Source organism: Mus musculus, chromosome 18 (genome assembly GCF_000001635.26).
Source record: "Mus musculus strain C57BL/6J chromosome 18, GRCm38.p6 C57BL/6J".
NCBI lineage: Eukaryota > Metazoa > Chordata > Mammalia > Rodentia > Muridae > Mus > Mus musculus.
The window spans coordinates 62,462,259-62,482,843 of record NC_000084.6 but is presented as its reverse complement, the minus strand read 5'-3'; the positions used below and the strand labels follow the sequence as shown (position 1 = coordinate 62,482,843).

General features: G+C 42.0%; 1 protein-coding gene and 1 pseudogene across 15 annotated transcripts in view; one reads left to right on the top strand and one right to left on the bottom strand.

Annotated features, from left to right (window-relative positions):
- The window catches only part of Htr4 (5 hydroxytryptamine (serotonin) receptor 4), a 179,482-nt gene that overhangs the window by 20,184 nt on the left and 138,713 nt on the right, over window positions 1-20,585 (bottom strand). For 3 of the 15 annotated variants that reach the window (XM_030250344.1, XM_006525676.4, XM_006525678.4), the window contains one exon: window positions 18,194-18,410. The exons of 7 other annotated variants lie outside the window; for them this stretch is intronic. In XM_030250344.1, coding sequence (XP_030106204.1) covers window positions 18,320-18,410 — 91 coding nt within the window. In that variant the 3' untranslated portion in view covers window positions 18,194-18,319. Of the gene's footprint in view, window positions 1-11,479; window positions 18,411-20,585 lie in introns of those variants that run through there. 5 more of the 15 variants (XM_030250347.1, XM_030250343.1, XM_006525681.4 and 2 more) reach the window with 3 other exon arrangements.
- Gm18653 (predicted gene, 18653) lies at window positions 715-1,351 on the top strand (annotated as a pseudogene).

The following is a 20,585-nucleotide window of genomic DNA, read 5'->3' as shown; positions in this document are numbered from 1 at the left end:
AGAAGTTGGGAGAGAGAGAGAAAAAAAGAGAGAGAGAGAAAGAAAACAGAAAGGTTAGTAGATGCTTGGTTTAACCTAAATGAACATCCAATTGTTCCCAATGGGACAGTAGGGATTGATGTATGGTTATTGTGCAACACTGTTGTGCCATATCGTGTGTTTACAGCACCACTTTATAGAAGTTGGCGTTGTATTTTAAATTTATGATGAGTATATTTGATATCCTTTGACTATCTAATTATGCAACTAATCTACTTTTCCACTAAAAGCAGTGCAACTTTAACCAAACCCTGTATAAATAGAGAAGCATTGTGCAAATGCCTCTGTAGGAGGACATAGAACCCTTTGGGAATGTGCCCAAGTGTACAGCTGGATCATGTGGTCGATCCCATTTTCACTTCTTTTTTGCTTTTTGAGAAACAGTCACACTATTTCCATAGTGACTGCACCATTATTTCCACCGGTCTGCAATCCTACCAACAGTGAATACTGTTCCCTCCCCAACATTCGTGCCAGCATTTATTAATTATCTAAATATTTATTTATTTTTGCTGCTTTGAATGGGATAAGATAAAAAAAATCTCAAAGTAGTTTTAATTTGCATTTCCAAGGGCTAAGGATTCTGAACACTTTAAAAGAGATGGCTGAGAAGTGATGTCCAATAGCCGTACCCGCTCTCCAGGGAGTCCTTTCTGACTCAGGAAGGTTCTAGCCATGTCAAACAAGGGACAGAAGGCCATGAAGAAAAGTGCCGAGCACCCGAGGGTAGATAAGACCTTCCCATCAGATGACTTGGAGAACTCAGATGCAGTCAACCCTGTGGACAACCCAGCAGTTGGTACCAGTGAGATGGGCAGCCATTCCTCGGGATCAGATGTGCAAGAGGCCAGAGAGCCTGTTGAGAAGAGGATGCAGGATTTCGAAGGTGATGTTTCCCGGGTTTCTTATGAGAAAGAGGAAGCAGTTTGAAGAGGATGTAAATGCTTCTTCCAGACGCCTGAAAGAAAACCTCCAGGGTATATTGAAAACTCAGCAGAAGTCAAAGCAGAAGCTTAAGTCTGTGTACTGTGAAGGTTTGGGTCCCCGTACCAGAAGCGGCTGGATGAGGTGGGCAGCACAAGGGACCAGGAAAAACACCTCAGTTTTATAACTCAGCAGCAAATGAAGATTTTTACAGATGGCTATAGCGGATCATGAAACCAAGCTTGAAAACTCTGAAGATATGTGTGATGCATTTATGAAGAAAGCCAAGGACTTGAGTACACATAGCAGCAAAACCTTTAGTGACAGTCAGCAAACTAATGTGGAGAAGGAAATCTCCAAGGGGCCGGACAGAGTTAGCATGGGAACTCTGAGTTGTCTGTCTGTGACGCTGTGCGCCTCGGGCTGGCTTCCTGTTAGCAGAGATGTAACGAAGATCCTCTAAATCTCCATCTTTCAATTTTACACCACCTACATCACTCCTACCTCTTCTTGTCTTATTGTTATAGAAGAGACTTAAAATACCATATTGAACAAGAGTTGAGATAGTAGACAATATTTTCTTGTTTCTGATGTTAGCAGAAATATTTTAAGCTTTTCTGACGTTGGCTTGTTGACTTCTCTTATTTTTGTCAATACATGTTTCTTGTAGCTCCAGTTTCTCCAGGACTTTTATCATGAAGGGATGTTGGATTGTCAATGGCCTTTTTTTTTTCATCTAATAAGATAAGCAGGATGGTTTCTGTTTTTGAGTCCATTTATATGGTGGTTTAGATAAGTTTTCATTTCAAGTTGTATCTTAGTTTGGCTCCCCTCCCCCAGAAACTCTCACTCTACTAATTTTTGTTTTTTATATCTTGAGTTGTTTTCCCTGTTTTATTCAACAGTGTGTTCAATGGGCATATACTCACCTACACATCAAATTCCTTAAACATATTTATAATTGGACACAATTGTCTTCTGGGTACTCCTAAGTTGCTTTTATCTGGGAACATTATGAAGAGCAGAAGAGGCTCACAAATCCTAGACACATCCCTTCTCAGACAGCATAGAAAACTTTCCATGTCCACAGGAACCTGTGTCAACAGGTCAGTGTTGTCTTTCGTGTGTCCAAGCACGTTTATTACAGGCAGGTGTAAGCCTGGCAGCTTGAGACAGAACTGTGGCAGATCCCAGACAAACAGGATGGTGACGGCTGGCTTGCACAGTATTTGCTGATATGCTATGGCTGTGTACTGGATGTAGCAGCAGCTGTTAGGAAAACTCAATGCCAAGAAGCCAAGGTTTATAGAGTAGACAGAGCAGGAGGTGGTCAGATGGAGATCTGGAGTCCTAAGCGATCAGCTCACAGTATGCTAAATGTCACACCCTTTTTTTGTAGCAACTCACAGAAGTATAAGAAGATCTTATCTACAATTATTAATGCTTTAGATGTGCCACTGCTTCAGAATGGAAGACCAACTTGACCACTGGGTTTAGCTACCAGCCTTGGTTTCCTTGACAGAGAGACCATCATCTTCTTTCTCACACTGAGAACTCCACGGCCCTTGGGCAAATGTTGGAGTACCTATCAACATCATAAACCCAGGAGGTTGGTGGTTTTAGTCACAGATCATAGACCTATCCCTATCCAGATAGCAGAGCAAACTTTAAATGGCCACAGTTCTCAGAGCTGTTTCTTAGCAATACTCATCACCCACCGTCTTCAGGAGTCAGTTAGCCTAGAACCGTGAATCCTTATGCATAGAGTATATTTCACCTATTTTGCTCTGTACATCAAGTGTGCATCTAAAGATTCATATGGGTGCTTTTAATGATTGGCTCAGCTACCTTACTGATGTGGGTTGTCTCTAGGTTATAAGGAAAAAGGGTTCATGGTGAACTGTAAGCTGATCACATATGAGAGCATATGTGATTAAAATATCCTAGATATTTTAGATCCTGGGATTAAAAGGAAGATTAAGGGCTCAAGTGGCAGAGTGGGGAACCAAGGAAAAGCTTGTATTTGGGGATGAGATAATCAAGCAATTCAGCTAGGAGATGGGGCACTGAGGCTCTAGAGGAACATAGGTAAGAAAATATTACCTTGTCATACATCCTTGTGTCTAACAAAGCTGATTTTATCAGAATAAACTCTAAGGATCACTTCTAAAAAGTTTCTCATTGTGGGATTACCCTGCTCCACCCCGTGGACAAGGAGCTAAATGTGAGGTAACCAAGGAAGACTGTAGCTCTGTCTTGGTGTTTGTGATAAAGTTAACATTATCATGGCAAAACTACAAGTTGGCCAAATGCGAGGAATCAAAGAAAATACAGAATCATTAACTTAACAGCAAAGAAAACACTTGCAACGATGGACATGGCACCAGTGGCTAAAGTTAAAGACTAGGCTAGCAGACACTCAAGTCCATTTGGTAACAACTCAGAGGTGGATAGAGGGGAGTTTCAACCATCTCTCCCTGAAGAAGCACAAGGACACACGTGGCTATCCCTAGCTGGGCAAAGGAGACACAGAGCCTGTGGGCTCTCCACTAGCTCAGCCCAAATACATGATATCCCTGAGGATTAATCAGTCCCATAGAAATTACCTTATCCTTTGCCCAGTTTCTATCATACTCCTATAAAAACTCAGCACAAGGAAGTTTGACAGCTTTTGTGCTCTCTTGGGAACCTCTCCAACTCTCAGGAGTTTCTCTCTTTTTTCCCTTTAATGTCTCACTTTCTAGTAATTCTCATCAATAAAGCTTGTGCGTGCCTTTGTGAACTCCTAGGACTCTCTCCATCCTTTATCCTTGGCGGCATGAGACAGTGAGCTACTGTCCTTTGTCAACCCTGGGTGACTAAGCATCTAGTACACTAAGTCTGTGGGTCACACACATCTGGAATATGAACTATCCTGTCACTCTGAAAATCCTGCACCATCATCATAAGCCAGAAATGGTCACATTGGCTAACATTAAAGCCTATTTAAGTTATCTTGACATTTTCTCAGCTAAAGATAGTTGGCATACTCTACTGGCTGGTTTTGTGTGTCAACTTGACACAGGCTGGAATTATCACAGAGAAAGGAGCTTCAATTGGAGAAGTGCCTCCATGAGATCCAGCTGTGGGGCATTTTCTCAATTAGTGATCAAGGGGGAGGACCTCTGGAGGGTGGGACCATCTCTAGGCTGGTAGTCTTAGGTTCTATAAGAAAGCAAGCTGAGCAAGCCAGCAGAAGCAAGCCAGTCAAGAATATCTCTCCATGGCCTCTGTATCAGCTCCTACTTTCTGACCTGCTTGAGTTCCAGTCCTGACTTCCTTTGGTGATGAACAGCTGTGTGTAAATGTAAGCCGAATAAACCCTTTCCCCAAATGTTTCTTGGTCATGATGTTTGTGCAGAAATAGAAACCCTGACTAAGACACATACTATATCAGATTACTAACTGTTACACAGGCCCAAGTCCCTGGCCAAGATGTAGCCACCCATGGCACCAAGATGGATGACTCATGTAGAAACCTGTCCCTTAGGGAAATGAAAACTGTACACTCTACATATTTCAGGAATCTGACCCTCATCTTAGTAAGAACAGCCTGACCACAGCATCCTGTTACCTAATGACTCGAGGTTCCCCCTTGTGAGAATTCCTTTGTTTACTGATGTAAAGAGGCACCGTGACCAAGGCAACTCTTATTAAGGCCAACATTTAATGGGGAGTGGCTTACAGTTGCAGAGGTTTAGTCCATTATCATCATAGTGGGAAGCATGGCATCATCCAGATAGACTTGGTGCTAGAGAAGGTGGTGAAAGTTCTACACCTTGATCCAAAGGCACCCAGGAGAAGACTATTTTCTGCAGGCAGCCAGGAGGAGGCTCTCTATTGCCCTTGGCAGAGCCTGAGTACTAGGAGCCCTCAAAGCCTGCCTACGCAGTGACCCACTTTCTCTAACAAGGCCACACCTACTCCAACAGGGCTATATCTCCTAATAGTGCGACTTCTCATGGACCAAGCATATTCCAACCACCACACAGCAGTTCCCGTACCCTATAATCTTCTCCTGCCATTCCCCCTTACAACTTACACTACCCTATAAAAACCAAAACTCCCTTTTGGTATATCTCCTTTTCCTTCTCTCAGATATAGCCCAGCAGTTCATACTTCAATAAAGCTTTGTTCTTTGGCTTCGATGTGGCTCCAGGGTCTTGCTTTCTTGTAAAACCTTATATCTAGTACTGAAACCTGGAAGGAGTGTGCATTACTGTCTCTGGACATCCCCAGCCCCATTCCTCCTGATCACCAAACTGCTGTTCTGGCCCTTGAGTCCCAGGAACCTCCTGCCTGTTGTGAGCCTTAGCACTCACCGATAATTTCGATTTCTTCTGCCTGTTTTCTTGCTTCTTTGATCTCAGTTAAGTGTCCCTTCCATGTTAGCCTGTAATTCAGAGCCTTACCTCTAGCCAAAAACCATGCTGGCATGTCAGGCCATGCTGCTACCCTTACAGCCTCTCTGCCTCCAATAAGGATGCCTGTCTGATACCCAGGAATTTCTTTCTCTCGGTCCCTGGTTCTTAAGGGCCACATCTCAGGTCAGGACCAGTCCTGAGACACCCTTTTTTCTACTCCATTTTCTCTACCCTCCACACCTTCCCCCTCACACTGATCCACATCACTCATCTTGTTCTCTCATCACTCTCCTTTTTTCTCATGGCTCTCCTCACCTTCACTCCTCCTCCTGTTCTAACTTTGAAAAGCTCTTTGGCTTCTTCTACTTGTCTGCTCAGGTAACCTGCCTTTCTTTTCCTTCACCTTTACTTGAACTATGGGAGCCAGCCATTCAGGCTAGTCCCACTCACACCTCTGGACTGCTTTCTCAAGACTGTCTGCTACCAGGGGCTCCAGATAGACATTACATTCCACCTCTTAGCCTTTTATGGTTACACAGCTTGGCCACAGTGCAAACCAGATGTGGGGTATCACTGGCCCTCAAGTGGCATTCAAGCTCTCGTTTTCCATGTTTCCCTTGCCCTGTTCTTGATCTCTCTCTCTCTCTCTCTCTCTCTCTCTCTCTCTCTCTCTCTTGTAAGATGAATGGACTGTTGGCCCCGTGACATTTGTGAGTGCTGGTCCCATTTCTATAAAAACCTGTGTCTCTAAGTATCATTTTCCCCCAATCTGTGTTGTCTCTTTCAGGACCAGCATATTCTCCTGTGTGGCCCCAAACCAAAGTGCTCATGCATCCCAGTAACTGCCATCCCCAGGCTAACCTGTCACACTGATTGCGAAGTATCCCTCCTGATCCTGCCCTCTTTAAGACATGCAAAACAGGGATGTTCACCTCACTGTGATGGTTGGTGTCACCTAACATTCACCTGGCAGCAGCAGGAATGTCAGGGGTGGGGAGCTCTTGGCAGAACTAATGACAGCAACCAAGAGCTCAGCTAGGGGCCTCTGAACGCTACAGAAACAACTCTCTTCTCTGACTTAAGTTACCCTCTTGACAGCAGAAAACGGAGACACCTGTCTCTCTGTGAAGAATGCTGCCTTCATATCCATCAGTCAGGTCTGGGAAAAGTAGAAACTAAGAAAAACTCCAAACTATAGCAAGCAGTCTATATAGCTCAATAGAAACTCATGGCTTTCTGAGCCATGGAATGTCTTCAGTAGCTCTAGCATCTGGCCATGGTTCCTGCCCCTTCTGGTACCCCTTATTTGAATCTTTCTCCCCTCCTAGCCCCATGTCTCCTCAAATGCACCAAAAACTATGAAAACAAATCACCCCTCAGACTCCTAACCAACTCTCCTAACCCATCTGTCTTCTGTCTATATCTGCCCTTAGGCTGTACTGAAGCAGAGGCCAACTCTATGACTTGAACTGACCATCCACAGCCTTTCTGTTCCAAGATTTGTCATCCCTGTCTAGAAGGAAGTAGCTAGAGGAGACCATTGGACTCTCTATCATCAATAAAAGGCTGGGGTGTTAGGCTGGGCAAATCCTTAGCCAAAATAGAGCCACCAAAACATCAAGAATGATGACCCATAGGAATCCGTCCATTCATGAAATGGAAACTGTATATTCTATGCATCTCAGGAGTTTGAACCTTCTCTCAGCCAGAGTTGCATATGATGGCATCCTATTATCTTAACAGCCAAAGGTCCTCTCGAAAGATTTCTGCTTATGACAGTTTCTTTGTTCACAGCAGTTCCATTCCCCTAATGCTCTTCCACTACTCTCTTGCCCAACTTAAATCATCCTATAAAACCCAAACACTTTTTTGGCATGACTGCTCTCCCTTCTCTTAGAGACAGCCTGACAGTGAGTACCTCAGTAAAGCTTGGTTCTTTGGCCTCGGTATGGCTCCAGGGGTCTCACTCTTTTAAACCTTATATACTCTTTAAGAATAACTCCCACTTTTATAATCAACTCACTCCAGTGCTATATCAATTGTTCTTAATTATTTGGTTTAAGCACCAGTCTGAAAGTGCTTCACTCATAGGAAGCCTGCCATTGTCTTTGGTCCAAACCAAGACAAAAAGGGAATTCTTATCTGATCATAGCAGCTTTGATGTCAATATTCCCTGGCTCCTCACTGAATGCTCCAGGTACCTCTGCTTCTCCCTGATGGCAGGTTGTAATCTGGCAGGCTTGGAAGCCAATTCTGTCATGGGCAGGAACTATTAGAAAGCTGTTGGCTGCTGTTAATGGGGCACTCAGTGCAGCATAAACAATGAGCCACTCTACATGACTTGTGTTTGTGCGCTCAGGGCTTTTCCGTCCAGCTTGTCCATCAGCAGTTAGCTAGTTACAGATACAGTCCCAAGGCCAAATAACAGGGATGCTATTATCCTAGCTTCCTGTCTGCAGAGCCCTGCCAAGGAAGAATACTCCCGTGTGTCTACCTTATCAAGCTCCCAGGACTCAAAGGAGAACCCTGGAAGAACACTAACAATCAACAGATCATCAGAGATTTTGATGAATAGGCAGTGCAATATGAGAAGGGACTTACTGCTACAGAATGCAAAAGTCCTGCTGTGGGCAGTGAAAGCACTGAAACTGTGATAGTGACATTGATGATGGTGATAGAAGCAGCAATAAATGATATTGGTTGAGTAAATGCCATGCCATGGCACCAGACCGGGTGTTTGATGTAGAGTACATACCATCTCATTTTATTAAAATTCCTTTTGAAGAGATGATGGTAGTGGTGGTGGTAGTGGTAGTGGTGATGATGATGATGGTGGGGTGGAGGAGGTAGAAGAAGAAGAAGAGGAAGAAGAAGAAGGAGGAGGAGGAGGCAGAGGAGGAGGAGGAAGAGCGGTTAATATTTACATAGAAGCACACGTCTATAACCTTGGTACTTGGAAGACTGAGGCAGGAGCACTGCAATGATATTGAGATCAGCCTCGGTAATATATGGAGTGCCATATCATTTAGAGCTGTGGCGATTCTAATATGCTAGGCCCATGGAGTGGCACTATTTGGAGCTATGGTCTTATTGGAGGAAGTGTGGCCTTGTTGGTAGAAGTGTGTCACTGTGGGGGTGGGCAGTGAGACCCTCCTCCTAACTATGTGGGAGCCAGTCTTCTTCTAGTGGCCTTTGGAACAAGAGGTGGAACTCTCAACGCCTCTAACCCCACATCTGCCCGAATGCCACCATGCTTCTGCCTTGATGATAATGGACTGAACCTCTGAACCTGTAAGCCAGCCCCAATTAAATGTTGTCCTTTAGAAGACTTGCCTTGGTCATGGCGTCTGTTCACAGCAGTGGAACCCTAACTAAGACACCTGGCCTCACAACAACAGTGGTGAAAACAAAGGACACCACTTCATACATGCTTCTTATACGCAGAGCTCCAGCATCAGCAGCATTCACCCCTCTTAGCATATGTGCCCGTATCTACTTGGCACATGAAGAAAACTGGATGCATAACTTAGATAACTTACTCAAGATCACTGGAGGAGGCCACATGGACTCACACAGGCACTCTCCCCTAAGACAGAATTTACCAAATTCTAATGTCAGAAAAGCTTTCCAGGAAGGCTGAACTTCTGGGTCTAGAAGATCTGTGCATTTCTCGGTAAATCGGGTTTAATTCTGTCATTATTGTATTGTTTTGTGACCTTTCATAAACATAATAACCATTTTGTCTCAAGGTTTTATATATATATATCTATCTATATATATATATATATATATTCACATATATGTATATGTATATATATTCACATATATATTCATTTATATATACATATATATAATCTTTATAGATAAGGATACTAAAGATCAAGGGCTCAAGTTGCTAGTGTAAGGTCGTTTAGTAAGTGCTGAAATGAAGGTTTTAATCCAGTTTCCTTGCTTTTAGAAAAAGGACCAACCCATGTAGCATCTGTTAAGATGTGAGATCATCACGGAAAGCAGAATTCTGCTCCTGCCCCAGTCCATTTCCAAACCAAGTATGCTTTTTATTCCCGAAATTGGCTTGGGAACAAAACAAAAGGCTGAGTTAGCAGTCCTGATGATGAATACCAAGCATGACACCAGAGTCATATAATAAATATATTTCTGTTGGGTGAAAAAATAGATTATATTTTAAAACTTTGAGACAGGGTTTCACTCAGTAGCCCTCAGATGGCCCAGAAGTCACCATGTCACAAGCTCATTGAGATCTGCCTGCTCTGCCCTCTGAATGCTGGGATCAAAAGTGTGTCCTATTGATTTAGAATTTGAATGTAAATTAAGGTAATAATATCTCCCTAATTGAGATCATACATACTTGGTTGCAAATAATGGGATAATTTCCATAAAGCTACTTGAGGAAAAGAAAATTTTACATCAAAACATATTGTTCCTGAAGTGACTCAGTCTGTTGACAGCAATGGCATTATGGATTGGTAGTATGACTTTGAAATCAATGTCACAAACTAGAGGCACAGCAATAGTAAAGATTTCATCACAAATGAATGTTACATAATGTCGCGTTATGACAGAGCCTTCAAAATATTTGTTTACTTTAGGGTTTTTTTTTTAATCAGTAAAACTCTCAGAGGTATATTGCCAGAAACCACAATTACCACTTAGGGGACCCCTGGGGAAGGTATATACAGAATGCATCAGTAAAGAGTCTGTCCCAGTTTGTACATAGCTTCACAGTCAGGTACATACACTGCTACAACAAATTCTATTGTTTTGCATCATTAGTACCTAACTTAACGTCCAGCACACCAAGGGTGCTGACTAGAAGTTTGTTTATATGAATGTAAACACAGCTATCCCGTAAATCCTTGAAGAATGTAGTAATGTCCCAGTTCTGTTGTCTGTTGTCTTCAGGTAGTCATTTTTTGCCACATACTATTGCTGGTAGTGATTGAGATACCCACATGTTGAGATACCCACATAATGAAGGCATCCTTTTCAATATAGTATGTAGGTGTGAGTATCCAGGAAGATCGTGGTTAATGTTCTCAGAGAACTAGGTCATGTGGAAAAGGCATTAAGGAGATCAGGATTCAGGAATAGCCTGAATTAGTTCTCACAGAAGAGACAGTCCATGACACAGGCCACGGTGTTACGAGGAAAGTGGTGGGAGAAGGCATGGCTAGTGGACTGCAACAGAGCTGAAAGAAGTCACAGAAGGTCCAGAGAACCAGGAGAGGAAGTGGAAATTGGTGCAGCTTTATTTATTCTAGTCTGAACTGGACACTACGCTGTGGATACAGACAACTTATCAATGAACCATCGGGAACCGCTAAGACGTTCTGAGCTAGCACGGTTGAAATCGAAAACGGTTGGTAGAAAGAGACGTGACTCCATCTTGTTGTTTTGGATGCTATTCATGAATGTGTAATTTCAAAATCAGTTTACTTGGTGCGCACAGCTACAGGCAGAGAAGAGGTAGATGGTAGAGGAAGATGCCATAGCATGAACTGACAGGGAGGAAGTGCTGAGAAGTGGCTGGGAAACCAGAGACAAGACCAGACAAATGGAAACTAAGAGAATCTGGAGACTAAATATAAGAAGATTGGACAGCACAGAGGTCAGAAATGACTTCCGGCCTGGAACATTAGAAAAACAGCAATTTTAATAGTAACATTCTGAACTTGTTGCCCACTCATCTACACTTTAGAAAATAACATTTTAATTAAACTCACTGTGAATACCGCTTTCTGTCTAGCTTTCTATTTTTGTATGTGTGTGACTGTATCTTTCCCCTGCTGTCAAAGCAGATGTCATCAAAGCCCACTGACCAAAGCTTGTGCATATGTCTATCCAGTGAACTTTAAAGGATGAGTAGATTCAGTAGGGTACCATAAAAAATGGAAGACCCGAGCCAGGCGTGGTGGTGCATGCCTTTAATCTCTGCACTTGGGAGGCAGAGGCAGGTGGATTTCTGAGTTCAAGGCCAGCCTGGTCTACAGAGTGAGTTTCAGGACAGCCAGGTCTACACAGAGAAGCCCTGTCTCAAACAAACAAACAAACAAACAAACAACAACAAAAAAGAAATGGAAGACCCAGGAGGCTAATAGCTTACCACGGTTTACTCAGAAGTGGCAGAATGCAAAATAAAGTCAGAACCCACGTTTTTGCATCATTCATTTTATCACAGCAAAAAAAAAATCAGCCTCAACAGTAATAATATACAAGTAGCAATAAAATGTTCACATATTAGAAAGTAAAATGACTACTGTCAACCAAGAAGGAGACCATTAAACAAAGCTGAATTTGAGAAATGAGTTGGACCTTTGCGATTAAGCAGTTTAATGTGGGCAGAGGCTCTGTGTTCAGCCAATGGCAAAGTTGACGTTGCTAAGGGAAACCATGCCTAGCTACTAACATTGGCTCACCTCTTTTACCTACCCTCTAGAAGATTTGGGACAGGAGGTTCCAGACATGCTGCCTTAGCTCAGCTAACCAGGAGCTTCTCCCTTGACATTATGAAACCCTGGCTCCAATTCCCTTTCACGAAGGCTCATAGCTGATGACTCAGTCCCCCCAGTGCCCTGGCAAATAAATGCCTGAGGGGGAGCGGGAGAGACTGCTATAGGGCTTTGGAGAATGAATGTGGGTGAAGGGAGAGGGCCTGTGTTCTGGCCAAGAATCTGATCATTAAGCACTGGCATCTGGGTCCCCATTTGGACCCTGTTGACAAGAGCACCATAAAGCAACGCTTGTCATGCAATTCAGGGAACCAAGGCTGGAACGAAATGGCGTAATCGCCAAGAACACTGAACGGATATGAAATTATTTGATTTCAATCAAGTTTTGAGAAACTATATCTAGAAGCCGGCACCATTTGAAAGCAATCGATTACATCCTAGCCTGAGTAATTCACCGTGTTTGTTCCGTATCCTATATTACAACCCACCCTTTCTTCAGTTCATGTTGCCTCAATAAATGTCATTATCGGTAATGTGTTGTCCAATGTCCTTTAGATCTTTGCAAGGTCAGGTAAATGGCTTCCACTCAGCCTGATTCATCGCTGCTTTCTAAAAGTATAAAACTTCAAGATTAAGTTCCTTTTCAACAAACAGACGGGAACCAAGAAAGAAAAAAGAAAAAAAAAAAAAAAAAGAAAAGAAAAGAGGCCTGTGGTAGACCAGAGAAATAATGGTATTTTTAAAATGCTAATCCTTTAGCGACTTGCGAGAAATATGATAAGCATCTTGATTTCATTGTCACAGAAAGTAAAACTCCTTTTATCAGTAGGCTGCAGCTTTTGCAGTGGGTGGTGTATTAAATGTGAGAGCTACATGAAGTCTGGGGTAGAAGGGATGGAGATGGGTGGCACTGTGCAGATGCAATAGTGAACGGCTCTGAATTCCTCTACCCATGCGAACTTAGTTCAGATGCTGGATAGCTTCGGTGCACAAGCACCTGTGCTGGGCACGAGAGGCAGCTGCTGAGGGAGCCCAGGAATCACTAATAATCACACTGAGAAGCACATAAAATGTCACAGGGGAAGAACAAATAAAGTCTTGGAGATTGGCCAGAAAAAGGTTTTTTGTTTGTTTGTTTGCTTGCTTTTTCTTAAAAATAAAATAAAATAAAATAAAATAAAATAAAATAAAATAAAATAAAATAAAGGCTGTCATGAATGCTGGAAAAAATTAAGTAGAAGGTGACATCTGAGATACAGCATGCGAGAGATGGGGGATGCCCAGGGAGCTGGAGAAATAGGTTGACTGAAGAACTTCAAAGAGAAATGACGTAGTAATCCAGACTATCTCATTTGCTTTGCCGGGATGAAGAGGAAATAACTACAAGTGTCGGCATAAGCATTTGTATCAAGAAAACAGTAGGAGACCTAGTCTTGTGTGTAGCGAGGATTCTCTGAAGGGTTCAGATGGGGTGACGGCAGTGCAGAATCAGATATTAGGGTCTAATGTGCCACTGTACATAAAAGGTAATGCCAGTTGTGGAAGAACAATGTCAGTCAAGATGTATGCCAAGAAACACTATAAAAATTATCTACTGATGACACACTCAATGGATGGCCCTTACTTCTGATTTAGTAGGAAACCTCTTTTTGGATGATTTTTCTTTATTTTTTTTTCCTTGAGTAGGATCATATTTGCAAGCAGCTAACTTAAAGTCAACAAAGAGCCACAGTCTAAGTGTGTGAATTAGCATTGGGTTTTACACATTTCACTGAGCCCACCCACCTCCTGCAACAGTCTCACACTCCCTTAACTCCAGCTGCCCGGGTCATGATCACTGCAACCCAAGGGAATCGGCATTTGCTGCTCTCTCTGTCCTACATAATATCCCCACCACGCCTTGTCTCTGATCACAGAGATCTCGTCTACACCCTCCTCATGAGCCAGGCAATAGTGGCATATCATCCTTTGGAGGCTATACTTCTTATTTATGCCCCCTACAGCTCACACCAACATCTAAACCTGTATCATTCACATACTTGTGTCTTCTTGCTTATTTTCTATTTTATAAAACAGAAAGATTGTCAGTGGTCAGTATTGATAGGCTCCTAATACATAGTCTGCTCAAAACTGTTCCTTTGAACCCTGTAATGCTGTTAGAAGGGTTAAGTTTCACAGTGGGCAGAAAAAGCTGGGTTAGTCCCTCTTGTAGGACATTTTTAGGACCTAGAACTTCACCTGAACATAGCAGATACTCCATATTTGGTACTGGCTTAAGTTTTCATTCCAGGAAGTTCCAGGTGGTAGAGTTTGCAAGGAGAGGTTTTATAAGTAAGGGGGAGATGAGAATCGAGGTCAAGAACTGGCACCTAGACATATTTATCTAGTGCCTGCATCAGTTCTGTGGACCCTATTTTAGAAAAACAAAGAATGAAGGGAAACCAGGCACCATCAGGCCCAGTTTAGGATTTAGTTCCTGACAAGTGTCCTTCTAGTGTGTGAGTTGAAGTGAACAGATAGGGGAAATTCAGAATTACAGAACTCCTTGAATCTCTTATGCAATAAGTCTCTGGAAACTCTTTGTATGGAGAAAGAATTCTGACTTGAAAACCTGATAATCGTTCCATTGTCTTCATTGTATGTCAGAAGGTAGAGGTCCCAAGAGTTGAAGAGTTGGAGCTTATTCCACACTCTGCCCCAGTTTGTGGAAGTCTTTTCAATGTCATAAATTCAAAAAAGATGGGACTAAAATTTTATCAACATATAACTTGCCCTGAAAGGATTTGGTTAGGTTCTAGGTTGGTTTCTTGTATTTAAAACATGCTCTAAGCAAGGAGGCACATGCTTAATCATTTCAATCCAGCATGTAAGCATATGTTATGATCACACTGCTGGGAAGGACTCCCTATATATAGTTTCTGTCTTTAGTATGTCTGAGCTGTATGCCCACACTGTGGCCGGCCACAGGATTACTATGCCAAAGAGATCTATCCTAGTGCTTGATGCCTTAATAAAGGTGACAGGCAAGCAGACAGGCAGGTAGAATCACATTTCTTAAGAGACCCGAGCTTCTGGGCTTATTTTAAGGAGAATTGATAACCAAGAGAGAAAATTTCCAGTTCCAGTTGCCATAGCTTCCAGGGGATGACCTGGTTCTGAGGGTTACAGAGATGTTTCATGGTACTGGCACACACGGGCTATCTTTGGCATTTTATTGCATACTCAAAACTCAATTATTTCTTTTATGATTTAAGATTTGTCATAATGTATAACTTATTTAAACATGTACAGATGAAGTCATACAAACATGTGTAATATAACAATATTTTATCAATAAATATAATTAATCAGTTTAAAAACAAAACCTGTGAAGGTCCCTGTGTTTTCCAAGAACATATTCCTGGAAACTGCATCAAAAGGATCTGTCATAAAACCAAGGATGCTTTCCATGGAAACAAGGTAATAATCAGGGCTCTTGGTACCTTAAAAATATTAGCGTCAATAAACCACAGGTATAGCCAACCAGTTCATGACACCATAGTTGGAACTCCCCAACCCCTAAACTCGTAAGATTTATGCTTCATGTTCTCAACAGCAGGCACACATGTACTTACTGGATTGATTATACTAGAGGCTTCATTGAACTACAAATAATACAAGTGGCCCCACTGGTAACTACACATGGACAAACTGTAAACAAAATAAAAGTATTAGATAAAACGACATTATGCTGTAGTCAACAGTGGCTTATCATCAGGTCAGGAAATATCAAAGTCTATCCTTGTTCAGTAACTTAGTGACCCATTATGTAACATTCTTGTCAGCTGGCCATTCATACATTGGTCCACATTTAATATAATATATATTATATATGTACATATATAGTGTATATGTATATATATTAAATAAATATATATTATGTATATATTTTATTTGTAAGGTGGGAATTAGTTTTATGTATAGGGAATTTTTTTCAGATACATTTTTATATAAAAAGCAGGTATATGAACTTAGCTTATGAAACTATGAAGTTACATATAAAATTAGAGCCATTCTTACCAAAACTTGCCCACGGTCTCCTTCTCTATTCACCCCTTTGAGAACAAAGAAATCCCTTTAAATGAAGGGTGATGTATAAATGTGTGGGCTAAGCAACCAATGAGAAGCAATTAATAAGGAATGAGTACCCAGGGGCATGTTGGTACCCAAGGGTTGCTCTGGGTTTTGTTTCCAACACAGAAACCTCACTCTAAACTGACCTCATTTTTTAGTGAAAAAAAAAAGTGGTCTTGAGAGCACAGTAATTCAAAATACCCATAATAATAACAAACATATGAGCTGCCCCTTTATATTTTACAAAATGTCTCCATAAACATAATTTCTCTCCACATCAACTGTTTCAGAGTACTCAGAAGTGTTCCTGAGGCTCACACCATCCAGCTTTCAATTCCATCCACTCAGCCAGTCCATCATTGACTCAGTGCCTGAGCCACTCACCCACCACCATGTTCGTTGACGGGGTGGGCATATGGTCAGTCGAGGCAAGTTGGTTGCATCTCATCTCTTGTATTAAAAAGAACCAGCTTCAAAACACTGCTTGCCTCCAAATGAGTGCTGAGCTTAGCCACGGCAAGGAAGCAAGGAGTTAAAAATCAAAGTGGACTGATCCCGCTACAACGTCAGTATGCAAGGTGATGCTTCAACTCTCTTCATGGTTGACGAGAAGAGGCCTCCAGTGAGAACTGCTCCATTGGATCAGTTTTGACACGAACCATCTCAGCATCAATATTTCTTAGCACAGAGCTTTTTTTTTTCTTTCCCCAGCAGCATATAGGAGTTCTCTCTCAGGGTCTACTTCCTTTTGCTAAGACTCGTGCTCAAGAAAATTTAAGTCTTCACATAACAGAGAATTCTTTTTTGGCATTTGACTGGTTTTGGCAATCTTCTCTTCCTCATTCCAAAGTCTATTTCCTGCCAAGTTCAGTTCCAGAATGAAAGTCAATGCTGACAGGAATAGCAAGTGCCATTCCACGAGAAGCTCAAGAGAACGGTGCAGTGCATAGTCCTGAGGTGGAATCAAACCACAGTCAAGGCGAAAGCTGAACCTCACCTGGCTCTGAGAAGTGGTGCTTCCATCACCAGAGCCTTTGCTCTCGGGTAGTTGAGACAAACTATGGACTCGGCTTTGAGTGAAAGACACCAGGTTCACTGTGTTTCACCAGTTTGCACAGATGATCAAGTCAGAAGTCTAGCATGCCCAAATCAGGAGGGCCATTCCTTTGAAACAAAGCCAACAGGTAGGCAGGCCATGAGCTTTTGAGGTAGCAGATGGCAGGCTATAGCAGCATCCTATTGTCTTAGAAATGGAAAGAAATCTTAAAGACTCCTCTGCTCCAAGTTAAATTTGGCAATGTAGAGAGTGAAATTCATAGATGGAAAGACATTGTTCATGGTCTCACAGCGTTTCAGAAGCAGGGCCTGGGCTTACATTTGGGTCCTCTGACTTGGAGCCAGATTCTGTTTTCTCATTACTAGCATTTCTGGACTTCTCCACCTAGAAGATAGCAAGAGTGACAAGGCTCCACAAGGTGAGCATCCATCAGTAAGGTCCACTGGAAGCAGCAAAGCCATACTCTGAGGTTTTGAGCTGCTACTGTGTGTTTCACCACAAGCTCATAGAAGAGTCTGAGCATCTCTTAATAGATGCATGTGATGAACCAGCCCTGCCTAAGGCTCTTTAGGTGTGCTAAGCTGAAAGGAAAGTGAAATCTCTCAGATGAGATAGATCTGGTCCTGACTTCCTTCCAGGGTTTCTGCAGAGACCGTTTCCCACTGACGGATCTCTCTTCTGTGTCTCCGACTGCAAATGGATGGAGCCTGTCCTGAAGAGAATGGTACCACTAAACACAGGAAAAAGAAAACAGAGTTCTGTGGCTGACACAGGGTTGGCCAAGAGGATACATGTCTATACCCAGACAAAGGAAAGAAAGTGAACAAGGGCCCAGCAGAGAAGAGAGCAAAGGAAAGATGGTGGAGTGTCTGAACACAGCTATGGTAGATGTGACCAAGCAAGAAATGTGATAAAGACATGCACATGTTTTGACAGTATCTGTAAGATGACACTTCAAAGAAGGCATGTTTGGAAACAGAAAATTGAACACAGTAAACGTTTACAGGACAGACTGAAAACAGCAAGGAGACTAGGTCATAGACTTCAGAGACCACCAAGCAAGAGTGGAGACTCCAGGAAGAAGAACTCTTGAGAAACAGAAAGCGAAGGGAAGGAGGAAGCCCTTCTCTCCCCTGACTTCCTCAAATACCGCCTGCTGGATTCCTGGCGGGAAAGTCCAGTGCGGATTGCCTCATGCTCTTGGAAAGCCTTGGAGAAGAGAGTGCCAGGGCCAGCCACATACACACAAGTAGCAGCTTAGGACTGGCTTCGTTTCAAGCCACAGCTGTCTTCTAGGTCATTGTCCCAGGGGCTTAAGTATCACTGGGCTGAGCAGCCACCAAAGGAGAAGTTGCTGTGAGGTGACACCGACTCTCCCACTGGCCACCACATTCCACTGTATCCCTGGAGGAGAAGAAGATTAGAAAGACTCAAGTACTGGAATGGAGTCGAGAGGTGGTGAGTAGGCACACTCAAAGTAGGCACCTCGATGTACCATGCAAATAGGCTGCTGCTTGGCTTCTAAACTAAGAGATCCCGACAATAAACAAGCCATGATTATTCCTGAACAACCTTAACTATTTAAAAATAATTGATGTTCAGCCCAAATCTATCCTCTTAACATTTCTTCCCAACAGGCCTGCTGTATATTGTGAACGCACCCCAAATCCTAATCTCTTCTGATGGGCTATCTCAAGTGTTCTCTCCCCCAGCCCAACAGCTTCTTGTACGTTCTATCTTCCAGATCATATTCCATAATGAGCACTGTCCTATGAACAAAATACATGTTCTGGTGATGTCACTTGAAAGGAGCCCAGCTCTTCAGGCACAACAAACAGTGTAATATACAGACTAAATAATCAGTTTGCGTATGTAGATACTCTCACAGGGATCTCATTACTATCAATGTTAATATGCTATTGCAAGTAGTTTTAAAAACCCACGCGTGTTCCTTGCTCAGTGCCAGCAGATCACATTTTTTCCCATGAATGCTGGGAGATGGGATTGCTCTACACCGACCAACCACCAGGCAGCTAGCTTCACCAATGCTCTTACAACCGCCCAGGCTATGCCCTTTCTCTTGCTCCCCTGAGTCCCTGTGGATGGAAAACACCAGACAGCCTTAATATTTTAAAACCAGCCAGATAACACAGCTTCTGGGCGAAGAATCTCTTGCTCTAAAGTCATCAGCTATCCTATATGAGAATTCTGCTGGTGGTAGAGGCTGTCACCAGTTCTAGTAGCACCCAGACCTTACATGCTTCATGCTTCTCTCTCCAAAGCCTGGCTGAAAAGTCCTTTCTCTCTTTCCCTCCTCTTTCTCCTGGGACCCGGAAATCCCACCTCTTTACCTTCACCCAATGATTAGCTTCTGCCATCTTTATTGACATAATCAAGAAACAATTAGGGAACCAGATTTTAGTTATCAGCTCTTCCCTTTACACTATTGACTTTGTTATCAAATATATATATATATATATTCAGTTCTTATCCCTTTAATTTTTTCTCTTCTCATATTGCTCTATCTAGTGTTTCAAGGGCTGTGTTAAAAAGGAGTGGGAACAGTAGAAGCCCTCTCTTGTTCCTGACTTTAATAGGATAGCTTTGAGTTATCTGCCACTTAGGATCATGTTGGCTATATGTTTTCCACATACAGATTTTCTTATGTTGAGGTATGGTTTCCTCCAATTCGACCATCTCTAGGGCTTTTTAATCATGAAGGCATATTGGATTTTGTCAAAGTTCTTTTCTACAGCTATCAGGATGATCATGTGATTTTTGTAATGTTAATGCGTAGGATTGTATCTATTGATTTATGTATGTTGAGTTATAGCTGTATCTCTGGGATGAAGCCAAGTTGATTATAAATGGATAATCTCTTTGGATATTTACCTGTATTAAGTTTAAAAATATTTTATTGAGAGTTTTTCTATCCATGTTTGTCAGAAATATTGGCTTATAGGTTTTGGAATTATAGTAATAACAGAAAGCATTTTGAAGTACTTTCTTTTAATTTGAGAAACATTAGCTGTAGTTCTTTATTGAAAGTCTGGTAGAAATCTGCTGTGAATCAATCAGATTTGGGGCTTTTTAATGTGAGATCTTGCATTACTGTTTTAATCTCCTTATTTGCTATGGTTCTGTTTAAATTTCTGATACCTTCTTGGTTTTCAGTTCTATGCTAGATAAATCTAGACATTTATCTGTTTTTTTAAAGTTTTCTAGCTTAATGGAATATAGTTTTTTAAAATATTACCTTATAATATTCTTAATTTCTTTGGTGTTTATTGTAGTGCTTATCTTTAATTCTGTTGATTTGAGTCATCTCTTCCTTCTTTTGGTTCATTGTCAATTTTATCTTTTCAGAGAACCAACTCATAGATTTCCTAATTCCTTGTATTGGTCTGTTTCTATTAATTTCTGTCATGTTTTTAAGGTTTTTTCCTTCTCCTTTACTGGATGTAGGTTTGTTTTATTCTTGTTTTCCAAATTCTTGGATTGCATAAGTAAATTGTATATTTTTTCTCTTTCTGACTTTATAACAGAATCTCCACAGCTGCATGGAATTTCTAGAGATTC